The 27337-nt window shown below is 33.1% G+C and overlaps 1 protein-coding gene and 1 pseudogene across 1 annotated transcript; one reads left to right on the top strand and one right to left on the bottom strand.

Moving 5' to 3' along the window:
* The first annotated feature begins 16813 nt into the window (after nt 1-16813).
* On the top strand, nt 16814-18760 carry LOC121216077 (uncharacterized). Its single transcript, XM_041091366.1, has one exon. The coding sequence runs from the start codon at nt 16814-16816 to the stop codon at nt 18758-18760; it is 1947 nt and encodes a 648-aa protein (XP_040947300.1).
* A 6036-nt stretch (nt 18761-24796) lies between these two features.
* LOC107934331 (uncharacterized WD repeat-containing protein C2A9.03-like) lies at nt 24797-26540 on the bottom strand (annotated as a pseudogene).
* Nucleotides 26541-27337: the final 797 nt, after the last annotated feature.

The following is a 27337-nucleotide window of genomic DNA, read 5'->3' on the forward strand; positions in this document are numbered from 1 at the left end:
TAGGAGGGGAAAATGAAAGGGAGTTCACGGAATAAAAGAAAATGTTTAGGGAATAATCAAACTTTTATTTACATAAAAAGATATTCGGTAAACTATAATGGTAGTCACTCAATTATGCTCGATTATAAAAAGTTATAAAATAGTTATCAAATTATTGATAAGTTTATATTTTGGTCATTTATTTATGAAAAGTTGTAAAATGGTTACCCAACTATTCGATTTTTGTCATTTTCGGCCTCCCGCCATTAAATGGTTGACATGGTAACTTTTAAAATTGACATAATAGTAACTTTAACACTAACGTTTATACATTGTATTAAATTATTCTTGATTTAAAAAATTTTAACCTTCAACATCTACACATTTGTAATTTAAATGGTTGACATGATAACTTTTAAAATTGACATAATAACAACTTTAGCACTAACGTTTATACATGGTGTTAATTTATTCTTGATTTTAAAAAATTTAACTTTCAACATTTACACATTTGTAATTTAATGTTTTTTGCAGTTTTGTAATTCTTTGTCACCATTTCACCTAAAAAGCTAAAATAATAGATTTATTTTCTAAATTTCATAAAAAAAACCAAAATTGAAAACGCCCAAAAATCTAAGATAATAGGTTTCATTTTTTCTCATACAAAGAAAAACAAAACTACAAAAAAGATCAAAATACGCAATGTGTAAATATTGAGGGTTAAATATTTTAAAATAAAAATTAAATTGACACAATGTATAAATGTTGAGAGTTAAAATTGTTATTACGCTAATTTTAAAGTTGTCAAGTTATCTTTCGTTAGTGATTTAACAGTGCCTAATGACTAAAAATAAAAAAAATTGAATAATTAGGTGACCATTTTATAACTTCTCTTAATTGGGTGACAAAAAAAATATTAATAGTTGAGTGACTACCAATTTAATTTACCCAAAAATAAAATCATTTAGAAAAATCTCATTATTACTGTTGAAACCATTTTTAAAATTTTTTAAAAAAAGGGGATCGACTTTGAAAATAAAATGGGAGTTGCCACTGATCTTTTATTGAAAGTGTGATCGGAGCACCTTGAAAACGATTTTAGGTCTGCGAATTTTGAGAAAATAGGTTCGGGAGTCGGTTACGCACGAGGAAAGGTTAGCACCCTCGTGACGCCCAAAATTGGACCGAATTGATTGTTTAATGTTTTAATGTCGAAATTTTGAAAAGATTTTAAAATACGATCCTTTTATCTTGAATAAAATGAATTGGATGATAAGGCTTACTTATTTCAAAGAAATAAATTGTCACACTCAGTAAGTTAGAGTGCAACGTTTCAAATCCTCAAAATTAAGTTTATCTCTTGATTTTTTTAAAACCTATGCATTTTGAGAAGGGTATCTGATCATTTGGGTTAAATGAGAAAATCAAACCCAGTAAGTTAGGGTTCGATTTCACAAAATCCCTAAATATCAAATATTGTCTTTATTTTCATTTGTTAGAAGAATACTCGTCTCGAGAAAACGACATGTCACATCCAATGCGTTATGACACAACGTGTCAAATTCCCGAGAATGAGTTTTTTATTTATGTGTTAATTAAAAGGGATATTCAGTTTCTTAGATCCCGATGAAGATTGAAATCCAGTAAGTTAGGACACAATCTTTTCGAGGATCCCCGATTCCGAGTGTCGCGTTATTTGAAAGCTTTTTTGGATAAAAACGCTTTTGACATTTAAATGATATGAAACGTAATCTTTTGAATAAATAAAACAATAGAAGAATAACGTACAACGCGAAATGGAAATTCGTAAATCAACGTACACTAATGTATGAAGAATAATCAAGTAAATAAGTAATACAATACATAGGAGTAACAATTTCGTATCTCACATTGTGCAAATACTAACATCCATGTTTGAAAACCTAATTAAAATAATCAAGGAAATGCCAAACAACTTAACACAAATAAAATGTACCAAAAAAGTAATATGAGAAAAGAGATTTGAATGCATATTCACAAAAATTACATGAATGAAATTTTAAAATGAAATAATTAATGCAAAAACTTGACAACATTCAAGAATGGGATAATGAATATTACATGAAATAATACTACCTAAATGAACTCTAAAGTAAGTATTATAAAAAGGAAGTCAAAATAAGTAAAACTTAAAATAATATACTTGTATTAATCAAAATAGACAATATATGAAATGAAAACTCAATATAAATAATAATATAATATATAGGAAAAGTTGAGATAGCAAAAATAAAAATAGAATATTGAAAGAAATGAAGTGCATACATGCATGGAATAGGTAAAAAATGATTCGAAACCAACAATAATATATGTATATGTAAAAATAATTTTTAATGAGAGCTATATATGTATAAAATATATATGTATATAATTTAAAATTAAGTAATACATATTACATATGTACATATACATAATAAAAACAGTCTAAAATAATAGGAAATAATAAAGTAACACATAGGTATATAGGTAAATAAAAATATGATCAAATATGATAATAATAATAATAACAAACAGTAATAAAAATAATGATAGTAAATTAATTAACAACAAAATATTAATCAGGACTAAATTAAAATGAAAACAGAAATTTAAGGGCCAATCCACAATAAATAAAAATGAAAAGGGACTGAATCGGGTGTGCGAGGAACAAGGAGGGAGTAAAGCAGAAAATAACCCCGCCCTCCAAAACGCTGCGTTGCGGCATGGACTAAAATAAAATGAAAATCAAATTATAGGGCGAAAATTAGAAAACGAAAAGGAGCGTTTTGAACACGCAACAAAAAGGGAGAGGACCATTTGCGCAAATCTCCCCACAGAGGCCAAACGCGCAGATCCTTCCCTCGAGTCGGGTCACACACGTGGGTCGAGCTCAATACAGCGCCGTTTTGGAGCCACTGATCAGACTCCAAACGGCGTCGTTTCATAAGTCACATAAGGGCAAAAAAAAACCCTATATGATAGCCTCCATTTTATTTTTTAAACAAAAAAATAAAAAATAAAAGAAACATAAAAAGAAATCAGAGAGCTCGAATGCTCTCCTCTCCGCGCCGTTCTGACGATTCGTCTCTTCCAGAGGCCAACAATTTCAGATTCAACTCTGATGACTGCGGAGAGAAGACGAAAATCCAGCCTCCAGGTAACTTCTCTCCTTCTAATCTCTGTTTTTTTTATTCTTTTATTCAAAAATGAATCAAAACAAAACCGAAAAGAAAACCGAAAAAGAAAAAAAGGAAAAAAACGGAAGAAGCAAGAGAGCCATTCAAAAATCACCTTTTTTATTTTTGTATTGATATTTTTTGATACAATGCGCGTCCTTTTTTTGTTTACAATGTTTGAATGACTTTCTTAGAGCCCGATTTTACAGAAAACAAAAAGAAAAATCCCCCCGAATCTTTTTTTATTTAACATTTTTCTTTTTTCTATTTTCTGATTTGTCGACGATTTCTGTTCTCTTTTTTTTGCCTGTTTTCCCTGCTTTTTTTGTTTGTTTGTCCTTCTTGCAGGTATGTGGAGGCCGTACGGTGACGTGGAGGGCGGCGTACGTGCGGTGGTGCGCATGGGAGGTTGCGGCTGCGACGCTCTGAATGCCTAAGGTTTTCTGTTAACTGTCTTTGGGTCATTGGGCCATTGGGTGTTTAGGCTAGTTGGGCTTAATGGGCTGGGGACATGTATTTGGGTTTGGTTTGTATTTTGTTTGTAATTTGGACTGTGGATTTTTGTTCACTTTGGGCTCCAGGTAAAATTTGGGCCCTACAATTACATTTGTGGAAATAAAATCTTTTACTTGTTTTTTTTCATCTATCCATGTAAATGTGCCTTAATTTAATTTTTTTAATTAAACAATGTGACATTTTTAATATATGAAAAATTAACAAATAAATAGTTATTCCGAAAACTCTAAATTTTTTTTTCAAATTGTTTACTTCTCTTTTGTTTTGCTCAATGGTAATGCCAATTTTCGGGCTAGTTATCGCTCACTTTTTTCTCCTTCCCACTAACTATCTCTTTGTTTCTTCTTCTCATTCACTCCACATTTCTTTTCTCTTTTCAGTTTACAGATCTATTTTGTGGGTATTTTTATTGTCTTCGCAACTTGTGATGGATAGATGACGATGCAAGTCGTCATTGAAATTCCATTGCCCACCCGCAATTTCTCTTGTAAAGTGAGTGGCTATTCGTCAGCTTCTTAATCTATTTATATTTTGAAAGTATTTTAGAATAATAAATGGTTTCACGAGTCGGTTTGGACCCGTATTGTCTTAAGTTTTATATGCGTTTTTATTTGTTTTTCATTGTTTAATAACTCTTCACTTTTCAAAGTTTTTCTGCTCTTGTAGGACGATTTTTAGTCTTGCTTATGCATGTAGTATTGTTTTTGCAAGTGACTTTAGGGATGATTTTATTGATATCCTCTCTAGTTTGGTGGATGCTCGATTCTTTTGTTGATTTTTTGCTTGTTGCTTTGACCATCCTGAGTTGGTTTCTTTATCGTAATAAGTGTTTACAATCACTCTAAATATGTCGTGCTTGAATTATAACAGAATCAATTGTCAACATATCATAATATCCTATTGATACCGAAATTAAAACTTTTTATCGTGTCGATAATGTTTATTCTTTCACCACAACAAATATTTATTATTTTTCCCTCAAATTACATAATCTCATCAATGAAAGCTATTTCGACCAAAAAAATATCCGACAAATCCGTTTGATGCTAGTAAATTAATGTTAATGGGAAAGCAACTAGCGAGGAAATGTTAACCTTGTAAAAGAAAAAAATAGTTTGATTTGGTACGTTGGGATAGAATTTTCAAAATTTGGAACACCTGAACTCGATTTTGAATGAAATTAATTTTTATTATTTAAATTTAATTATAAAATATTTTAAAATTTCATATATATATATAAGGTTTGCACTTTTTAAAATCTTTTTAATGGGAGGTTTTAATTTTTTTCACAAATGGAGTGTTGTATAATTCACATATCAACCCTTTATTATTATTATGAAATGATATGAATTCTAGTTTTATGTAATTTTATATATTAAATATTAGTTTGATTCAGTTTTTATAAATTATTAACATAATTATCGATATAACATCTTTTTATATTAACATGCTGCATATATAAATAATTATATTTATTCAATATAAAAATAAATCGATGTATTTATTTTTTAAAAATGTGTAGAATTGAATTAAAAAAATAGAGTTTTATGTATATATTTGAACTACAATCAAAATTTTATGTGTATAGTTGCACCAAATCAAAAGTCATATATTAAATTGTACATTAGACTAAAATTCATGTATAATTTTAATGTTTATCTCTTATGAAATAATGTGGGTCTTGTATTTTTGTAATCAAAATTTTTTTTGTTCCTTTACGAGTAATACATGACATTTTTTACTTTTTTAAAATATATAAATAAACTTTTTTGTCATTCCATATATTTCATTTTTAGGTTATTACAATTTAATTTCAATGCTTCTTTCACTTTATCGAGAAGAAATTTTTTAAAATTATTGTTAGAGATAATGTGACTCGAATTTCGTCATTTGTTGAAGAAATCTTTTTACAACAATGAATTTATTACAATACTAGCTAACAATTTAAGTTTGAATTTTTTTTTATCAAAATGCTTTTTTTTAGAACAATTTTATATTCACCTATAATTTTTTATACAATACTTTGAACTACTCATAGTTTTTTTCTTAACCCTTAAATAGAAGGATAAACGCGCTTTAGTGTGCTCAAACCCACACTCTCTTACACTAACAACAATACCGATATCAATTGAGCTAAAAGACACAATCAACTCCTGTAACTGATTTTTTAACATATTAATTTGCATGCCAAATTTCACGCATTAAAATATAAAATCCAATAACAAAATTAAATGTGTGCTACATTTAACTTTTTTACCTAAAAAAACCATTAAACATATTTTATAAAAACCAAATTCCAACAATGTAAAGATCACAAAAAAAATAAAATAATATTTAAAACAATTTTATTTAAAATATATATTGTCCAAACCACTTTTTATTTTTAAAATAGGGATCGACTTTTTAAAATGGAAATAAAATGGGAGTCGCCACCGATCTTTTATTGAGGTGTGATCGGCTCACCTTTAAAACGATTTTGGTCTACGAGATTTGAGAAAATAAGTTCGGGAGTCTATTACGTACGAGGAAGGGTTAGCACCCTCGTAACGCCTGAAATTGGTACCGAATTGATTATTTAATGTCTTAATGTCGAAATTTTGAAAAGATTTTAATATACGATCCTTTGGTGAGAAAAACTTTAATAATAAGACGCATTCATTTCGAAGAGATAAATTGTCACACTCAGTGAGTTAGGATGCGAACATTCAATCTTCGAAATTAGATTTGTTCCTTTTTAGAAAACCATGTGTTTAAGAAGGATACTTGATTATTTAAGTCAATCGAGAAATCTGAATCCAGTAAGTTAGGGTTCAATCTCTCGAAATTCTTAAACATCAAACATTGTCTTTATTTTAAAAAATCTTTAATTCGAGGGTCATATCCAGTGAGTTAGGATCCAACATTTTGAAATCCCGGAAAAACTTTACTTAGAATCTATATGGTTTTATTGCAAAATAAATACTTGGCTATCTAAATTCATCGAAAAGAATTGAAGCCCAGTAAGTTAGGGCACAATCCTCTCGAGAATCATAAACACCGAGTATTTTTTTTTACGAAATAAAATGATTTTAGTGTTTTAATGAAACATCTTTTTTTTAACAAATGTAATATGATTGAATGGCAATGTATGATGTAAAAGATAATCGAATGAGCAATAGACAAAATGCAAATAAGAATAACAACAATGATTTTAATCATATTACACAAATATCAACATCAATATTCAAAAACTAAATAAATCTATCATCAATTTTAAAAGATGTACCAAGATGATAAAAAAATAAAAAAAAATCAATATGTCCTAATAAAAGTTTTAAAATAAATTACATACATGAACTCAAAATAGACTTGAAATAAAATAATAACACCATTTAAAAATAGTATTTAAAGAAATATTATGTAAACATTTAGCATATAGATGTACGAAAATGAATTTTAAGATATAACCTAAAACAAAACATTAAAATATATACAAATCATATCAAATTCTTATAAATATATATATATTAATAAATGATGAATCCAATAATAACATGTCAAGTTTGAAAATAAAAGTATATAATAGACTTTCAAAAAAAATGTATGATAAATTTAGAACATGTTAATAATAATTTAAAATAATAGTATACTACATCTTAAAATTATATTAATAATAAGTTTAAAGTAATGTCAAATTAAATATTAGAATAATATTAGAAATAATATATTAAGATAAGTATTAATTTATTTTAAAATTATGCTATTAAGAGCTAAATTAGACTTAGAATATAATTCAAAATATAATAATAATAATAATAATAATAATAATAATAATAATAATAATAATAATAATAATAATAATAATAATAATAACAACAACAATAACGGAGTTGGAATCTAAATAAAACACGAAACTATAAATAAAATGAAAAATAGAGATGAACTAAATTTATAATTGACTCAGAACCAAGGGACTGAAACAACAATTAAACGCAAAAACTTGGGCGTTCTAACTCGGTCAACGAAAACGATGCCGTTTGTTCGCGGATTAAAATGAAATCAGAATAAAATATGCGGCGAAATTTAAAAATCCTGAAGAAAAACTGATTTAAAATAAAATTCAATGCAAAGGGACTAATTGCGAAATAAACCATCGCACAAAAACGCGCAGATCCTTCCCTCGGGTTGGGTCACCGCGCGAATACCAGCTTCATACGACGTCGTTTTGAGACCACTAAACTCGGCCTCAAACAACGCCGTTTCTAGCTATATAAAAACTAAAACAATCCCTAATCTAAGCAGACTATTCGCCATTTTTTAAAAAAGAAGAAAAAAAACCTAAAATGAACAGACCCTCTACGCCACATCTGTAAATCGACTGTTGAGGGGACCTTCAACCTTCGTCCGACTCCGATTGCGATGGAGCGAAAGAAGATCAGGTAAACCCCTCGCTTTCTACCCTTCTTTCTCTTTTATTTCAGTGCTATTTAATGAACAAAGGAGCACAAAAAAAAAACCCAAAGAAAAGCGAAAAAAGATTAAAAATCACCTCTCGAACCTTTTTGATTTCTCTCTGAATATATTTTTTTTGTATTCGATATCCCTGTTTACAGTCTATTCTTGGCTTTTTTATAGCCTGATTTTTACAGAGGAAAAAGAAAATAAAAATAAATAAAAGGAAAATTGCCCCGTCCTTGTTATTCTGTTCTTTTCTTTTGCTCTCGTTTTCGTTCTTTTCTTGCTTCTGTTGCTGGGTTGTCGTGATGCAGGTACAGTGTACGGGGTCGGAGACGTGGCACGTATGGAGGCGTGGGTGGCTGGGGTGACGTGGCGCGGAGCGTACGGAGGCTCGTCACATGTGGAGGGTTTGGCTGCAACGCTGGGTCTTCTAAGGTTGCCTACTGCTGATTTTTTCTGTTTTGGGCTATCGGGCTGGTAATTTGGGGCTGGTTTGGGTTAAAACGAGTTGGGCCTATGTATTTGGACTGTTATTTAATTTGGTATTTATTTGTGCACGGGTCGGGAAAATATTGGGCCTTACATATATTTTATGAAAGCATCCGATAAAAGAGAAATTATTTAGTACATTGACAATAAAAATTTTAAATTTCATAAACAGAATTAAGGAGTTAAAAAATGTCTTATAAAAGTATAAAAAATATTAAAAAATGATTCATATAAATTTCTCAATGCTATTTGTAAAATATAATAATGTATTAAATACTAACCCAGATTTATCTCCCCAATTAAAATTTTGAATGAAGTCAATTTATTAAAAAAAAAAGAAGAAGAAGCAATTCCCTTTTTTATGTTGCAAAAAGGCAGTCAAAGGATGAGTGTCCATTGTTTATTTTTGTTTTAAAGATATTTCGGTTTGATTCCTTGTGGCAAAGATTGTTTCCTTCAAGTAATTTGAATATATCAGTCAAATATATAATTAAAACTGCAACTCCTAAATTTGATGTGATATTGTGATGAATTTTTATTAATATTTTGAATAATTTCGTTATAGATTAGGATAATACGCTTCAGAGCGCTTGAATTTATGTTTTTCTGTATTGATAACAATATCCATACCAATCAAAATTGGACTCAAATTAACAATTTTTTATTAATATTAAATTCACTTTTTTATTTAAAAAATTGGGTCAAATAAGAATATCCTTTTTGACAATTAGTGCCTTAGATAAAATGGTTTCAGTATTTCAAGAAAAATTGAAATATAATTTTTTTATTCAAAGGAATTTAAATTTTTTTATCATCTTTTTAATTTGTTGAATTAACGAAATTTGAAAATTTTCATTTTAGATTTTTGATTAATAAATAAACCCAAGCTGTTAACAACTATTTTCAAATTTTTAGAGTTTCTTACATTGAATAAACACCATGAAAGAAATTATAATTAACTTTTAAAGTTTTATATATATATATATATATATATAAGAAATAAAGAGAATAGACCAAATGTTAAATTAAACTCCACATTAATAGAAGTTAAGATTCGAATTTAGACTTAAATAAATAAGTCAGAAGTTGACACTTATAGATATCAAAATTTTTAAGATTTCTTACTTTACCTTCTTATTTATTGTCTCAATATGCAGAAACCTATACTAAATTTGACATTCACTGGTTTTAAGATAATCTTACAAAAAAAAAACATATTCTAAAAAATAACTTTATTAAAATCTAAATTGGAAAATAAAATTTTCCTATTACAAAACAAAAAACTGACAAAAACTAATTTATAATAATTAAATAAATTATATTAATTCAAATCTTACCTGGAAATCATATATATATATATAAATAAATCAAAGAATTTAATTTAGGCATAATTATTTATTTGGTCCTTTAATTTTATAAAAAAATTATTTTAATCTTGTATTTCATTTTGAGCCTTATATTGTTTGTCAAAATATCTACAAAATGGATGAAAAAGTTAGCGTTTGCTAAGTGTGTATGTCATATTAACAATTAATATTTTTTTTAAAATTAAAAATATTTTAAATTATTTTTATAATTTTTAAATAATTTTTATATTTTTTAGTTTTAAAATTTTAATTGCTAACATGACATCCTCGTGTCAATCTACGTGTATGTCACGTTAATAAACATTAATTTTTTTTCAATAAAAGTAGGATAAAATAAATAAATAATTAATTAAAATCACGTTTTTTATAAAATCAAAATTTCAGTCTTCAGGGTAAATTCGTCATAAATCATACATTAACTTCGAATATCATATTAGCTTATTGTTAAATTAAACATAAAATTATCATCTTAATTCAATTAATATATTCAGCTAACCAAATGAGTTTTTAAATTCATAAATGTGAATGGGTTCAATGAACGGTTGAAAACTTGAGTCTGCATCAATGGGTAGGGCCACCTCAACCCAACTTGTTTGAAATGATGCTCCACTCGTTATTGCAAAAGGTCAATTGTATGTTAGATATGACAATTCAATATTTTACTCATTGATATGATTTTTTCATACGTCAATTTTGATAGGTTTTTGTATATTTGATTTGTTAATGTTTTTTTTTTCATATATATTAATCCTAGCACAATCACTATGTGATGTTAAAAAGGTGAAAATGATTTGGCACGTGTTTGTTCTATTGTTTTGCACGTTCATTTAGTTTTTCAACGGTTTGTGACGATGTTTCTTTTCTTTGATTTCTCTCTTTTCCGTTCTCTTGTCTGATTGGACTGTGTTGGAGGGAGTTATGGAGGCCGACTTAACAACTTTGTCGTTGGACGGCGGTGAGGAAGATGCTTGGCAGATTAATTTAGGCGAAAGGGAATAAGAAGCTGGAAATGGTCTTTGCTTTGTGGGGAGTTTCTTGACGGCCAACATTATCTAATTCCAAGCCATGCGAATAACTTGCAAATCTGTGGCATCCCGATGGTGGGATTACAATTTCTGAATTGGGTGAAAAATGTTATCTCTTCTGATTTTACTATGAATTTGACATCGATGGATAACAGTCTTTGGAGATTTAACAACCATCTTTTGGTGTACCATTGACTATAATTGGGGGAGGATCCCCTATGTGTTCCATTTCTTTTTGTGGGATATTGGATTCAAGTTTAAGATCTTCCACCGGGTTTGATGTTGAAGGGGATGATAAAAAATTTTGGGGCTTTCCTTTGAACTTATATTGACTATGATGCCAAATCATAAGCAGCAGAGTTGGTGGCTATTTGCAGCTTCGAGCTAGGATAGGTATTCAAATTCTGCAAAAACGATGGAAGAAGATTGCCCTTCCAAACAATCGATTTGTTTATGCCAGATCCCAATACAAGAGGTTGTCAATGTTCTGTTTTCTCTGCGGGCAACTAGGTCATGGTGAAGGTTTCTGACCCATCTGGATAGTGTATGGGAAGGAGGAGATCCTTTTTTAGTGGGATATGTCATTAAAGGCTTTGCCGAAATAAGCAATGGTGGTGACTAGTTGTTGGCTCAAAAAGGAGGGATATGTCACATGGTTGGACCAAAGAGACAACTATAAGGCACATGAGGGTCTGATTGGTCAACCATAAATTTAAGGCCTTTTACAAGATGTGGCTATTCATGATCAGGTAGGTGCAATTCTAGGGATAAAGTTAGACAAGATAGCTGCAAGAAACGGTTCATCTGCAGAAGCTGGGGTTGTTACTATTACAACTGTGGAAGATTTTCCCATGGAGACTGAGGAAGGGAAAAAATGACTACGTACTTCACGATTTTCTTTTATTTTTATGATACCGGATCTGACGATAACCTCAACTGAGTAGGATATTGTTCAAACTTTTGATTCATCGCCTGACCCTGTTTGGCAGGGCAACCGAGCATCATGAAAATTCTTAATTGGAATGTTCGATGTTTGGGGAATCCCTAAGCTATTCAACGCCTTCGGCATATGCTAAGGGAGACAAACCCCACTCTAGTTTTTCTGATGGAAACAAAAATACAAGAATTCACGAATAAAGAAAGTTCGACGGAGTTGGGGATACACCCATGGTTTAGATGTTAGCAATGTGTGTACTAGAGGAGGATTGTCAATTTGTTAAAGAGAAAGATGTCTTGTTACTCTATGTTTCTTTTCAAGAAATCCTATTGATGTTTTGATTGAAGATGCTACTGATGGTCACTTCTAGAGATTCACAGGTTTCAATGGTCATCTGAAGAAATTAACTATTTGTTGTTTTCACAGTTGTTGCGAGGTCTATCGGATAGGGATCATACTCCTTAGCTTGTGATGGGCGATTTTAATAAGATTATCTTTTTTCCCATGAGAAACAAAGAGGTCAGTTGAGGGATGAACATTGTATGGTCGGTCTACGCACACTAATATTCAAGAAAGGTTGGATCGTGGTGTGGCTAATACGGAGTGGCGTAAACTATTCCTGAACACAAAGATCTTGCATCAGGTTCACACAAATTCAGATTATTGTCTGATACTTCTTGATTCAGAATATAATAGGAATCTATTTGGGTTGCATCCTCTTTGTTTTCGATTTGAAGCCACTTGGGCGAAGGATGCCTTTTGTGAGGAGGAAGTGTAATGGCTTTGGATAGAGGTAGATGATGATATTTTGGCGCGTCTGTCTTTGGTGAGTCAGGGCTTGATGAGATGGGCACGTCTTTGACATATTATTGAGAATGGAAGGTTAGTTCATATCCACTGAAGAATCGAAGAACTAAGCATGGACAATTTGACTAACGAGACGATTAAAGAGTTGATTATTTCTAAGATGCAACTAAATCTGGAGATTGATAAGGGTGAACAGTACTAGGAACAGTGAACGCGATTCAATTGGCTTCATAATAGCGATCGCACTACCACTTTTTTCCATCATTTTGCCACAGACCGAAGTAGATTGAAACGGCTTGTCAAGATAGAAACTTGGGAGGGTGCGTTTGTGAAATGTGATGAGGAAATTTGTACGGTTGCATTTCAGTATTTTTTCGAGTTGTTTTTTACTTGTAGAGGAACAAATCTGGACCATATTATGTATGATATTCATCCAACTGTGATTAAGGGTATGAGTGCGTTTTTATGTAAGCCTTATACTAAGAAGAAGATTGTTAACACCCTCAACGATATGAGTCCGATCAAAGAACCTAGATGGGATGGCATGTCAACTTTCTTTTTTCAAATGTATTGGTATATTATTGGTTTGGATGTCTGTCAATTCTGTTTGGATTTCTTGAATGGAGCAAGGTCTCTGTCTACTTTAAATCACACTAATATTGTCTTAATCTCGAAGAGGGACGGTCCCTTTAATATGACTTATTTTCATTCCATCAGTCTATATAATGTGTTGTACAAGATTATTTCGAAGGCGATTGTGAACAAACTACAACTCATTATGCCTTATTGTATTGACGAAGTGCAGGATGTCTTTGTGATTGGTCGACTGATAACAGATAATGTGATTGTGGCTTTTGAAATGCTTCATTCTTTTCAATAACAACGAGGGTTTCATAAGGGATCGTTTATTTTGAAACTTGATATGCGCAAAGCCTATGATTGGGTCGAATGGAATTTTGTGGAGGCAATCATGACGAAATTGGGCTTTACTTTTGCTTGGTAGATCTCATAATGAGATGTGTGCGGTCAGTTACTTATTCTGTAGTGGTTAATGGGTAAGCTCGTGGGCATGTGGTGTTGAATAGAAGGCTCTGACAAGGTGAACCATTAAGCCATCTTATGTTCCTCTTTTGTAGCAAAGGCCTCTCTTCCTTATTGCATATAGCAACTAAAAACAGTTTGGTGACAGGAATAAAAGTGTCTAGAGCTGGACCAGTGGTTTCCCACTTACTTTTTGCAGATGATAGTTTGGTCTTTAGTGAGGTTAAAATTATAGATGCAAAAAATTTAGAGGGATTCTTCGGGAGTATGAGGTGTGCTTGGGTCAAATGATTAATTTTAGCAAATTCTTTATCTATTTCAGTCTTAATGTGGATGAGGTGACTCAAAGGAGCATCATTTCGGCTTTAAGTGTATGCATGTCGACTGATTTAGAAAAGTATCTTGGGATGCCTGTTGTGGTTGGGAGACACAAGAGAAGGGTGTTTTGGCACATCAAGGAGAAAATTTAGGGACGAATTGATGGATAGTGTACACGATGTCTGTCGTAAGGGGAGAAAGAGGTTTTCATTAAAGGCATTCTACAGGCGATCATTACTTACACTATGTCCTTTTTTTATTTCCAGTGTCCTTTTGTGAGGACTTAGAGTTGATTATTACTAGATATTGGTGGTAGAAATCTCATACAAAACGGGGTATTCATTGGTGTTCTTGGGAGGTTTTATGCGGATTAAATGCTAAAGTTACATATTTTATGTAATTAAATTAGTTAATTTATGAGAATGCACCACTAATTTTGCCATATTTATTGAATTTTGTGCAGGAATGCAATTTGGGGCTAAATAGAAGAAAAAGGAAACAATTGGGCTAGATTGAAGAAAGAAACAAAGAAGGAGGGCCAAAGAAGAAATTTTCCAAGATTAATTAGCTGAAATTGTTAACTTAGTGGGAGATTATTTTGGGATATTTTTTATATTATGGAATATTTTCCTTGATTTTCTATACTAGTTGGCTCTTAATTTAGCAAGGCCGCTAGTATAAATAGAGGCTACATTGTTGATTTTATTCATCAATTCATAAATCAAGCTTTCAATTAAGTCTTTCATTAAGTGCTTCTCTTTTTTCAAGTATTTTTCATCTAGTTCTTTTATCAAGTTTTTAATTACCAAGTTTTTTATCAAGTTTTGCAGCAAGTTCTTTTTAAAGTTTTTCATCAAGTCTTTTCATAAAATTTTCCATCAAGTTTTTAATCATTTCGTTTTTAAATTAAGCTTTTATCTCTTGCAATTCAATTTTTTCTTTCCTTTTTTTTGTCTGCAATTAATTTCCAACCTTGCGTCACCTTCACCACTCACTTTCATTTTTTTTCATTTATTCAATCTTATTTAATTTATTCCAATACCAACATGCCCCAAACCTTAGCCAACTAAACCCATTTTCAGCTTTACGCCGAAATTAGCCTTGTCAAAACCTGTGAGTTACGAACCCGAGGCATTTAACTCCTAAAATTTCAGTACTTATTACTTCTCCAGATTAAGAGTATGATTTGTCAACTCACAAAGTCAGATCAACACTGAGTCAAAAAAACTTCGTTTGATTTAGTGTGATTGGATGTACAGTTGGAATTCCGAAAGGAACGTTTCTAATCGGTTTTTTGTGAACACATTGGCGTGCCAAGTGGAGATTGTTGTTTGGTTCCGTCAAGGGAAGTAGTAACCTGATTTAAATGTCCCACGCGGTTAACGGCATTGGTTCGAGCTAGGCTCTTCTAGAACTCAAAGCTGCCGGAGTTCTAAATCACGAACGTTTCGTAGTTGTTCAATCGGTAAGGGTTAGTTATTGGACGTTCCATAACTAATTTACACAAGGAAGAGTTGGTGTCCGAGGCGTTTTTGGTAGCTATAACTAGCTTATTGGAAAATAGGAGTTCATCTAATTTCGAGGATCGGTACAAAGATGAGGAAAATTTGTGCCTAAAGCTGAGCTTATTCTAATTAATTTTTCTTAATATTTATTTCACTATTTTTATTATTATGTTTTCAACTTTTTCTTTTCACGCATTTTATTTATTTATTTTCAGGACTTCAAATTTTATCCCCCCGAATTTCTTGGGCACGATTGCTGCCCCGACATAAATCTGGTCAAGAGAGCAACAATTTACAGTAAACCAGTCTCTGAGGGATCGACCCTATTCCCTATTCTGCATAATTTGCAATTTAAGGCGTAGGTTTATATTGGTGGATTCGACACCCATCAGTTTTGGCGCCGTTGCCAGGGACTAGCAATACTCACAATTGTTTAAATTATCTTCATGACCAGATCTACATCCGGAGATCTCGAATACGACCCAGAGATCGAAAAATCAGCACGAGCACGACGAAAAGAGACAGAAGCTCTTAAACGTGCAAGTAAAGCAGAAGTTGAGTTAGGACAAGTGCTCTTAGAAACCGGCATTGAAAAGTTGAGACAAGCAATTCGTGCATAGGCAATTCGATGTGGGAAACAAGTCGAAGTGGTTGATCCTGAGATCAAACCACTTCATAAAACAAAAGAAGTAGAAGACAACCTCCGCGAACCAGAAAGGATGGCGAACCGAACCATTTGTCTACTAGTCGCTGCTCCCAACGAGGAAACACCGTTATGCATCAACTATCCAACCGGAGAAACCCCGTTCGAGTTGAAGTCAGGCCTGATCCATCTTTTTCCCATTTTTCGAGGCTTGAAGAACGAAAATCCACACACTCACTTGAGAGAATTCCACATGGTTTGCTCAAGCATAAAACTTCAGGGAGTAACCGAAGATGAAATTAAACTTCGGGCCTTTCCTTTTTCTTTAGTTGATACAGCAAAAGAGTGGTTATTTTACTTATCTCCACATGATTTTTCCCAGCATCGCGAGCAGCTGAACTTAGGAGAGACATAGTGGGAATTCAAAAAATGGAGAGTGAATCGCTCTACGACTATTGGGAGCGATACAAAAAACTCTGTGCAAGTTGTCCTCAACACGGTTTGACCGAGTAATCACTTCTTCAGTATTTCTACGAGGGTTTGCTCCCTATGGAAATGAAAATGATTGATGCTGCTAGTGGAGAGGCGCTTGTCAATATGACTCTTCAAAGGGCAAGAGAATTGATATCCACCATGGTAGAAAATTCTCAACAATATCGACCAAATTCAGAACCCACAAGACAGGTTAATGGGGTAAACGTTTCATCCTTAGAAGATAAATTGGATAAGCTTACTAATATTGTTCAATCTATGCTTACAGAAAAGAAGAATCGGACCCAACTGTGTGGAATTTGTACTACATCTGAACATCCGACGGGTTTGTGCCCAATCCTTAACGAAAATTCAACGGCACATGTTGACGCTGTCGGAGGTTTTTTGAGACCTCCACAAAGACATTATGATCCTTTCTCCAACACTTACAATCCCGGGTGGAAGGATCATCCCAACTTGAATTATAGAGCTAACCCCCGATATAATCCATCATACCAACCAAGACATCTGCAACCGCCACCCAAGCCGAGGACATCTCTAGAAGCTGTTATGGAAATACTTGCCGTCGATGCTGCAAAATACCAACAAAGGACAGATGCATCAATACAGGAGTTAACTAATCAAGTTAGTAAACTCTCGATGGAAGTTAATTGTTTGGAATCTCAAGGTAAATTACCTTCCCAGACAGAGCCAAATCCTCGAGAGAATGCAAGTGCAATAACTCTTCATAGCAGAAAAGTTCTGGAACCAGTTTCCGACAAAAGTCATGGGCAAGAAAAGGAACGGGAAAAGCAGATCTCTGATTCAAAAGCCAGACCGGAATCAAAAATTCAGAAACCAGTTGTGATACCACCTCCTTTTCCAGGGAGGCGCGCAAAGGATAAGAAAGAGAATGAGGAAAAAGAAATCCTCGAAACATTCAGAAAAGTGGAGGTAAATATCCCTTTGCTCGATGCTATCAAACAAATCCCTCGTTATGAAACATTTCTCAAGGAATTGTGCATTAGCAAGAGGAGGTTAATAGGTAACGAAAGAGTAAATGTAGGAGAAAATGTCTCCGCAATACTGCAAAAGAAAGTTCTGCCTAAATACAAGGACAAATGTATGTTTGCTATTTCCTGTGAGATAGGTAATGTAGGCATTAAGAAAGCCATGCGTGATTTAGGGGCTTCCATTAATGTTATGTCTTATCCTATTTATAAGTTGATTAACACGGGTCCTTTGAAAAAGATAGGAGTAATAATCCAGTTGGCGGACAGGTCAGTCATCTATCCCGAAGGGCTGCTTGAAGACGTCCTTGTTAAAGTTAACGAATTAGTTTTCCCTGCAGATTTCTACATTATTAATATGGAGGACGATAACTCAACTAATTCGTCTGACATTTTGCTTGGAAGACAGTTCCTAAGTACCGCAAGCGCAAAAATTGATGTTCAGAGTGGAACATTGACAATGGAGTTTGATGGCGAAATCATGAAATTCAATGTCTACGAAGCCATGAGTCATCCTAACTCATTATCAAATATTTCTAGTATCAATAGTATAGATTGTTTAACTCAAAATTATTCTGAATATCATGAGTTTGATGAGTTGGAAACTGTCCTTTACAGAAGCATTGACATGGATGTATTGAGTCGTCTCGAGGAGTTAGCAATTATAGAAGATCCGTTGCAAGAAATTGTCAAACACTTGGAGACGCAACCATCGTTGATGAGTCGAGGTAACCAACTTGAACTATTACCTTTCCAAGTTAAAATGTTGCCTTCGATTTTGCAGCCACCAACCTTAGAGCTTAAAGCGTTACCGGACCACCTCAAGTATGTCTTTTTGGGAGAGAAAGACACCTTACCGGTAATAGTGTCAAATAGACTAACCAAAGACGAAGAGGAAAGTCTAGTTCAAGTTCTGAAGGATTATAAGGAAGCTATTGGTTGGACAATAGCCGACATAAAAAGGCTAAGTCCATCCACGTGTATGCACAGAATTTCCATCGAAGATAACACGAAACCATAGAGAGATACTCAGAGGCGCCTTAATCCACCCATGAAGGAGGTAGTAAAGAAGGAAATCCAGAAAATATTGGATGCTAGAATGATATACCTGATCTCTGACAGTGATTGGGTTAGCCTGGTTCATGTCGTGCCCAAGAAAACTGGCGTGACAGTGGTGCAAAATTCATCAAGAGAGCTAGTTCCTACCCGAGTCCAGAATGGATGGAGGGTTTGCATCGATTACAGAAAGTTGAATGCAGCTACCCGGAAGGACCATTTTCTACTTCCTTTCATCGATCAAATGCTCAAACGATTAGCTGGTAAGACCCATTATTGTTGTCTCGATGGATATTCAGGATTTTTCCAAATTCCAATGGCGCCTGGAGATCAAGACAAAATAACTTTCACGTGCCCCTTTGGAACGTTTGCGTATAGACGAATACCGTTTGGGCTTTGTAATGCTCCGGCCACCTTCCAGAGATGCATGGTAAGCATATTCTCCGATTACGTTGAGAAAATCATTGAAGTCTTCATGGATGACTTCACGGTGTACGGTAACTCTTTTAACGAATGTCTCGATAATCTTGCTAAGATATTACAAAGATGCCTAGAATTTAATCTTGTTTTAAATTATGAAAAATGCCACCTCATAGTTGACAAATGATTAATTTTAGGTCATATAGTTTCCTCAGAAGGTATTGAAGTCGATAAAGCAAAAATGGATATTATTAACTCATTACCTTACCCCACATCTGTGAGGGAAATTCGCCCTTTTCTTGGGCATGCAGGATTTTACAGACGATTCATAAAAGACTTCTCGAAGATCGCGCAACCACTTTGTAGTCTGTTACAGAAGGATAAAGAATTTAAATTTGACCAGACTTGTAAAGATGCATTTGACGTACTGAAGCGGAAATTGGTCTCCGCTCCTATAGTGCAACCACCAAATTGGAACTTCCCGTTTGAAATCATTTGTGATGCAAGCGGTCGAAGTGTGGGAGCTGTTCTTGGGCAAAGAATAGGGAAAGAGCCTCATGTTATCTACTATGCTTCAAAGATACTAGATGCTGCCCAAAGCAATTACACAACCACTGAGAAAGAATTATTAGCTGTTATGTTTGCTTTAGATAAATTTAGATCTTACCTATTGGAAACTAAAGTAATTATTTTTTCTGATCCTGTAGCTTTGAAATATCTGATAGGGAAGGAGGCAAAACCTCGACTGATCAGGTGGATTCTACTTCTACAAGAATTCGATTTTGAAATTCGAGATAAAAAGGGATGCGAAAACTTAGTAGCTAACCATCTGAGTCGATTACCGATTCCAATAGATGACACACCATTGAAAGACAACTTCCTAGATAAAAACTTATTTTCAGCAAATGTGGTTCATCCTTGGTACGCAGACATAGTAAATTATCTCGTTACAGGTACTGTTCCTTCGGAATTACCAAGGTCTAAAAAAGATAAGATCAAAAAGGATGCACGATACTACATTTGGGATGACCCTTACCTTTGGAAGCATTACTCCGACCAGGTAATTCGACGGTGTGTAGCAGAAACAGAGGTACAATCTATCTTAACTTTTTGTCATTCTTATGCATGTGGGGGACACTTTGGACCTAAACGCACCGCACATAAAATTCTAAAGTGTGGACTATTTTTGCCAAGTATATTTCGTGACGCATTCTTATTCTGTAAAACCTGTGAAAGATGCCAAAAAGTCGATAATCTTAGCGTCGAAATGAGATGTCCCTTACTCCAATCCATATTTGCGAAATTTTTGATATGTGGGGCATCGATTTTATGGATCCTTTTATTTCTTCTTTCGGTAATTTCTATATACTCTTAGCTATTGATTACGTTTCTAAGTGGATAGAAGCAAAGGCTACTCGCAATGATAATGCTAAGACTGTGGTTGACTTTCTTAAAAGTTCTATCTTTTCCAGGTATGGCATCCCACGAGCATTGATCAGTGACAGAGGAACTCATTTCTGCAATAAACTCGTAAGTGCACTTATGGAAAAATATGGAGTGACTCAACGAATTTCTACTGCTTACCACCCACAAACAAAAGGGTTAGCTGAAGTGTCAAACCGTGAAATCAAGTCCATCTTGGACAAAACTGTTAAACTTAACAGAAAAGGATTGGAGATTGAGATTAAATGACGCAGTTTGGGCTTATAGGACAGCTTACAAGGGACCAATAGGCATGTCACCTTATCGACTCGTTTTTGGTAAACCGTGCCATCTCCCAGTCGAATTAGAGCACAAGGCATTTTGGGCAGTTAAACAATGTAATATGAAGATGGAGACTGCAGGAAGGGCTCGAAAGCTGGACAATCAAGAACTCGAGGAAATTAGAAATGATGCATATGAAAATGCTCAAGTTTATAAAGAAAAGGCGAAGGCGTTCCACGATAAGATGATCACTAGGAAGTAGTTTTCAATAGGACAAAAAGTTCTCCTATACGACTCCACCTTAAAAATTTTCGCTGGTAAGCTTCGATCCAAATGGATAGGTCCATTCATTGTAACTAATTTATTCTCCAATGGTGCAGTGGAAATTCAAAGTGAAGAAACTCGGAAATGCTTTAAGGTGAATGGTCAACGATTGAAACCCATCTACGAGAATTTTCAAACGCACACGATTGAGGAGATTGTTCTCGAGGAGCCTAAAATTTGAATAACAGGTCGTCGAGCTAACGACGTTAAACAAAGCGCTGTTGGGAGGCAACCCAAATTTTCTTTTCCTTTATGCAAATAAAATTTTTGGTAAAATGGAAAATGAAAATGCATATCAAGGATTAGTTCTGTCTAAGGAAAGACTTGGTACTTAAGAATGTCCATTGTGACTCACCTCTCTTTCTTGGGAACTTACTTGGTGCATTTATCACGACTGTTTTACCAAATCTCGTAATCTTGGTTTTTAATAATTTATTCCTCGAGTTTATAGTTTAGCTAATAAATTTGAAAAAAAAAACATTTTAATTTTCCTATTATTATTATTATTATTTATTTTTACTATTTTATTTTATTTTTATTTTTATTTTTGCAGGAAACATTCCAAAACAAAATTAAATTCCACATGTCAACCCACAAAATTCTTTTTTCAGCCAAGGCCCACTCTACCTACGAGACCACCCTCCACGATGTTGAAATATATGGGGAGTTTCTTTTTCTCTCTTTCTCCTACTTATCTTTACTTATTATTCTTTTAATTACATTGGGACAATGTAAATTAAGTAAGGGGGAGGGAAATATAAATTGGTTCTAATTTGCTTATCTATCATCGCTATTTTCGCATGTTTTCGGTAAAAGGTAAAATTTTTCTTTTGATAAATTGGGATGGTACACTTATGGTTTGACCTATTTAGCTATTTAGTTCTTTACACATAAACTTTTCAATAACCTAAACTTCGTGGGTAAGAAATTTTTGGGAATTATGAGTTTGCTTGACTGCCTACTTTTTATCATATGTCAAATTTTTTAATGCAAAAAAAGAAAAAAAATACTCCTCTGATACGAATGTTAAGAGTGAAAAATTGGAGCTGTACACCAGACCGAGTAACCAGAATGTGGTGCTTGGGTTGTCATTACATCTCGCGTAAAAAGGTTTGTGTGACTTTCTAATTTCTTTGCACTCACTCCGCTAACAAGCTATCACGAGTAGGGCGAAATAACCCGCTTAGAGACATCCGAATTGAGTAACCGGAACATGGTGCTTAGGTTGACATTATGTCTCACGTAAAAAAATTCGAAAATGTCCTAAGTACACAAAAAATTATTATATTAAATAAAATAAAAAATAAATTAGGGGTAGCCTATCAAGCTCTAATAATTCCGAAATATATTTACTTCTTAGGCTAGGTTATTTGAGATGTTAATGTTCTAGGATTAAATTGTTGAATTGTGCAAACCATGGGGGTCAAGTCCTATTTTGGAGAAACTTTTTCCTTTTGCAGATACATACAAAATGCTCGAGGACTAGCATAAGCTAAGTAGGGGGGATTTGATTAAATGATAAAGTTACATATTTTATGTAATTCAATTGGTTAATTTATGAGAATGCACCACTAATTTTGCCATATTTATTGAATTTTGTGTAGGAATGCAATTTGGGGCTAAATAGAAAAAAAAGAAACAATTGGGCTAGATTGAAGAAAGAAGCAAAGAAGGAGGGCCAAAGAAGAATTTTTCCCAGATTAATTAGCTGAAATTGTTGATTTAGTGGGAGATTATTTTGGGATATTTTTTATTGATTTTCTATACTAGTTGGCTCTTAATTTAGCAAGGCCGCTAGTATAAATAGAGGCTACATTGTTGATTTTATTCATCAATTCATAAATCAAGCTTTCAATTAAGTCTTTCATTAAGTGCTTTTCTTTCTTCAAGTATTTTTCATCTAGTTCTTTTATCAAGTTTTTAATTACCAAGTTTTTTTATCAAATTTTTGCAGCAAGTTCTTTTTAAAGTTTTTCATCAAGTCTTTTCATAAAATTTTCCATCAAGTTTTTAATCATTTCGTTTTTAAATTAAGCTTTTATCTCTTGCAATTCAATCTTTTCTTTCCTTTTTTTTTGTCAGCAATTAATTTCCAACCTTACATCACCTTCACCACTCACTTTCATTTTTTTTCATTTATTCAATCTTATTTAATTATTCCAATACCAACATGCCCCAAACCTTAGCCAACTAAACCAATTTTCAGCTTTAGGCCGAAATTAGCCTCGTCAAAACCCATGAGTTACGAACCGAGCCATTTAACTCCTAAAATTTCAGTACTTATTACTTTTCCGGATTAAGAGTATGATTTTGTCAACTCACAAAGTCAGATCAACTCTAAGTAAAAAAAAAGCGTCGTTTAATTTAAGGTGCGTTTGGTTTGGTGTATTGGATTAGAGGTGTAATAGCAAATCAACTGTTTGGTTGAATGTAATGGAATAGAGGCGTAATAGTAATCTTGTGTTTGGTTGAATGGAATAGAGGTGTAATAGCATAATGGAAAAAACTAAAATGACTAGAATACCCTTAGCATAAATTTGTTTTGGTAAATGATTATTGTTATTGTTATTTAAATTTTAATAAGATTATTATTATCAATAATAAATATTTTAATCATATTTAAACATAATTATTATTAAATATATTTTAATTAAAATATATAATTTAATAAAATTCTTAATAATTAGCAGAAATTTATTTTGGTAAATTATTATTGTTATTGTTATTTAAATTTTAATAAGATTATTAATATCAATAATAAATAATTTAATCATATTTAAATATAATTATTATTAAATATATTATAATTAATAAGGAACCAATATCAAACAAGGGCCATATAAGGAACCAATATCAATTGACCATAAAATAAAATCAAACATGTTGATCAGATCAACAGAATGAAAATAAAAACAGAAGCTTTCAAATTGCAGAAGGTGGAAAACATTTAAAAGAACTTCCAATCGCAACTCTCTTATTCATATGGAATTTACAATATCACACGTGAATGAAATATCGAAGCTAAAAAACTACCCCATGAATCAATACAAGCCAATCTTAAACCAAAATCAAACAAGTTTTATCGGGTCAAAGCAAGTCAAGAATGAAGGCTGAAGCTTTTAAACAACAGACTATGGAAAACATTACCAAATCAAACACATGGATTTTACTAATTCAGTCTTGAACGAATATCAGAGCTCGAAAATTACCAAAAAATTGCTATCAAAGCTTGAAAATTACCCAATAAATTGATATAAGGAAATCTTAAACCAAAATAAAATACGTTATATCAAAGTCAAAGCAGTCAAGAACAAAGGCTGAAGCTTTTAAACAGCAGATTACAGAAAAAATTACCACAATTCTAACATGAAATGTTAACAACCACATGCAATTTATTAAATCATACATGAATGAATATCAAAGATCGATAATTACAGAACAAATCGATACGAATCAATCTTAAACCAAACAAAACATGTTTAATCCACTTAAAGCAGTTAAATTTGTACTCTAGCCCGAAAAGTTATATAATAGAACCCAATCATCCCAGGCGATTTTTAACCCATCCCTTAAATATTCACAATCATTCGTCTCTATAGATATTGGCTTCACCTTAGGTTTTACAATATGGAATACAAATACTGGTTATGTCGCCTGCGGTTGAACTCTAACAAGCTGCCATAAGTGCGATTAGCAACACCAACGAAGAGCGATTCTGTATCTGGGCTAAAGGATATTCCAGCAACCTCACCAAAAAAGTCAATTTCCTGGCACTTCACATACCCGGACTTGGTGTCGAAGACATGAACGAAGTCAGCTGGCTCAGCCATGGCAAGAAATCAACCATCTGATGTGAACTTGAGAGCTCTAATTGCTCCCATTCTTCCCTTCAATACAGCTAGGGACTGGGATGGTTTTCTTACATCCCACAATCTGCAAATTGTGTCCTGATTCCCAGTAGCAAGAATGTTCCCATCAGGGTGCCAAGCTGAAGCAAAAGAATAGTCCAAATGTCCTTCTAGGGTGCCAGTGACCTGCAGCATTGTACAAAATAAATTAGACATCAACAAGATTTAAACCTCAAAATGCACCATTTATTTGGATGTCCAGCAAGAGTGACATACTTTGCCAGACTGAGCATCGGCAATTAGGCAGTCGGTATTGTCTCCAAGGACTGCAAGCAACTTCCCGTTTGGACTAACAGAGGTATTCTGTTAAGAGAAGACAACCATAAAAGTAAGAAAAACACCCGAAAGAATGGAATTCTACAGCAAGGATTTGAAGACTAGCACTTATATTTACAGACCAGTCAAATGAGAACCGGTTGAGGGTTGAAAAAGTTTCGGCATCAAAAACTCTGATTTGAGCATCGTTATTTGCAGCCATAACTCTCATTGCACCACTGCAGAAATAAAGAAGATTCAGTTTTATGTTAAAATGTAGTCAAAGTAATATATTGCTCAAGATAACCAAAATACTTCTCTTTGTTAGACTGCTCAAAAAGGATCAAAATATTTCTCACCTAGGATTGAGATACACATCCACCGCATTAGTGATTGCATTATCATCAGTGGTTACTTTTGTGGAGAATGCCACCCCCGGTTGATTTATATACTGCCCAAGCAGAAAAATACTCTCAACAGCATGAGCCAAATTGCAAACATAATACTTTATCCCATAAACATTTGTCAAACAAGAAAACAGATACCTTGCAAATAAGCTCCCCCTGAAAACCACCAGCCACCATTAAATTTTCTTTAACTGCCATGGTGCTAATCTGCACCCTAGAGAGTTGCTGAGATTGTCGTTTCTACAAACATATCAAAATACAAAGTTTATCTCAACTGCTCTTCAAACAAAGCAGCAGAAGTCAAATTAAATTAATCATGGCCATATTCACTAACCAGGTTGGGAACAATTGGCTTAGCCACATTCAAGACTTCTTTGCCCTTGCGTAGCAGTGATGACCAATGCATTACCGAGTAGTTTTGCATGAGGTACACATCGTGCTTTGATGTAGCCCACAACAGATTCCTCAGCTGCATGATAAAATAAATAAATTAAACACAATACCATATATCAGCATTCTTTCAAGCATGAAAGCAGATAAAAATATCCATCACCTAGATAACTTAATTGAAACTAAAATCTTAAATTAGTGTGCATGTGTACAAGACCATACTCTTCCACATAATCCTTTCACCGACAGATAGTAATGTTACTGTTAACTAAAGACTCGTTAACTAGCTTCACCACTCAATGGGGTGACCAAAACAATTTATAGCCACAATTCAGCCTTCCAGCATCCTTGCAACAAGAAGTACGACCCAATGCCATGGTCAAGAGTATGGATAAAAAAGAAATTGGTAGTTGATAGGAAAGACAAACAAGCATTAATCTTATTGTGCACATTAATTTCAAAATGAATTACTAGTAACATATTTGTAAGACCATGTAACCACATTTTACCACCAATAAATGTTGTGAATCCCATACAAAGAGGAAAGAAAAGAAAGGGAAAAAGACCTGTCATAAAAAGAAAAATTGGCCGTTGATTGACCATGTATGCCCCCTTTCAGTATGGGAAGCCCCAATTCACTTTCCTCAAATTTCCCATTACATAAATAACAAAATGGAAAACAAAAATTCACAGAGCACAGGTAATGCATTAAAATTTGCAACACCAAACAGAACCATGAAAGAGGGAGACCCATAAATGCAACCTGTAAGTTAGAAGGAACATTTTTAAATCATCCATGAATGAATATCAAAGATCGATAATTACAGAACAAATCGATACGAATCAATCTTAAACCAAACACAACATGTTTAATCCACTCAAAGCAGTTAAGAATAAAGGCTAAAGTTTATAGACAGCAGATTTAACATGTTTCGAATCTGCTTACATGCAGAAAAAAAACAAAAGACAGTAACAAGGTTGACAGGGAGTTAGAAACCTACCTTTCAGTTGCACTAACTCGGAAATCGGCTGAAAAGAAAATGAGAATAAACAAAGGGGAAGCAGATGGAAGGGTATAACAGGGATGGTAAACCTATGCGGCGCCTAATCTGGGCAAAATGGAAGGATTACAAA

This window comes from Gossypium hirsutum, chromosome D04 (assembly GCF_007990345.1).
Source record: "Gossypium hirsutum isolate 1008001.06 chromosome D04, Gossypium_hirsutum_v2.1, whole genome shotgun sequence".
In the NCBI taxonomy this organism is placed as follows: domain Eukaryota; kingdom Viridiplantae; phylum Streptophyta; class Magnoliopsida; order Malvales; family Malvaceae; genus Gossypium; species Gossypium hirsutum.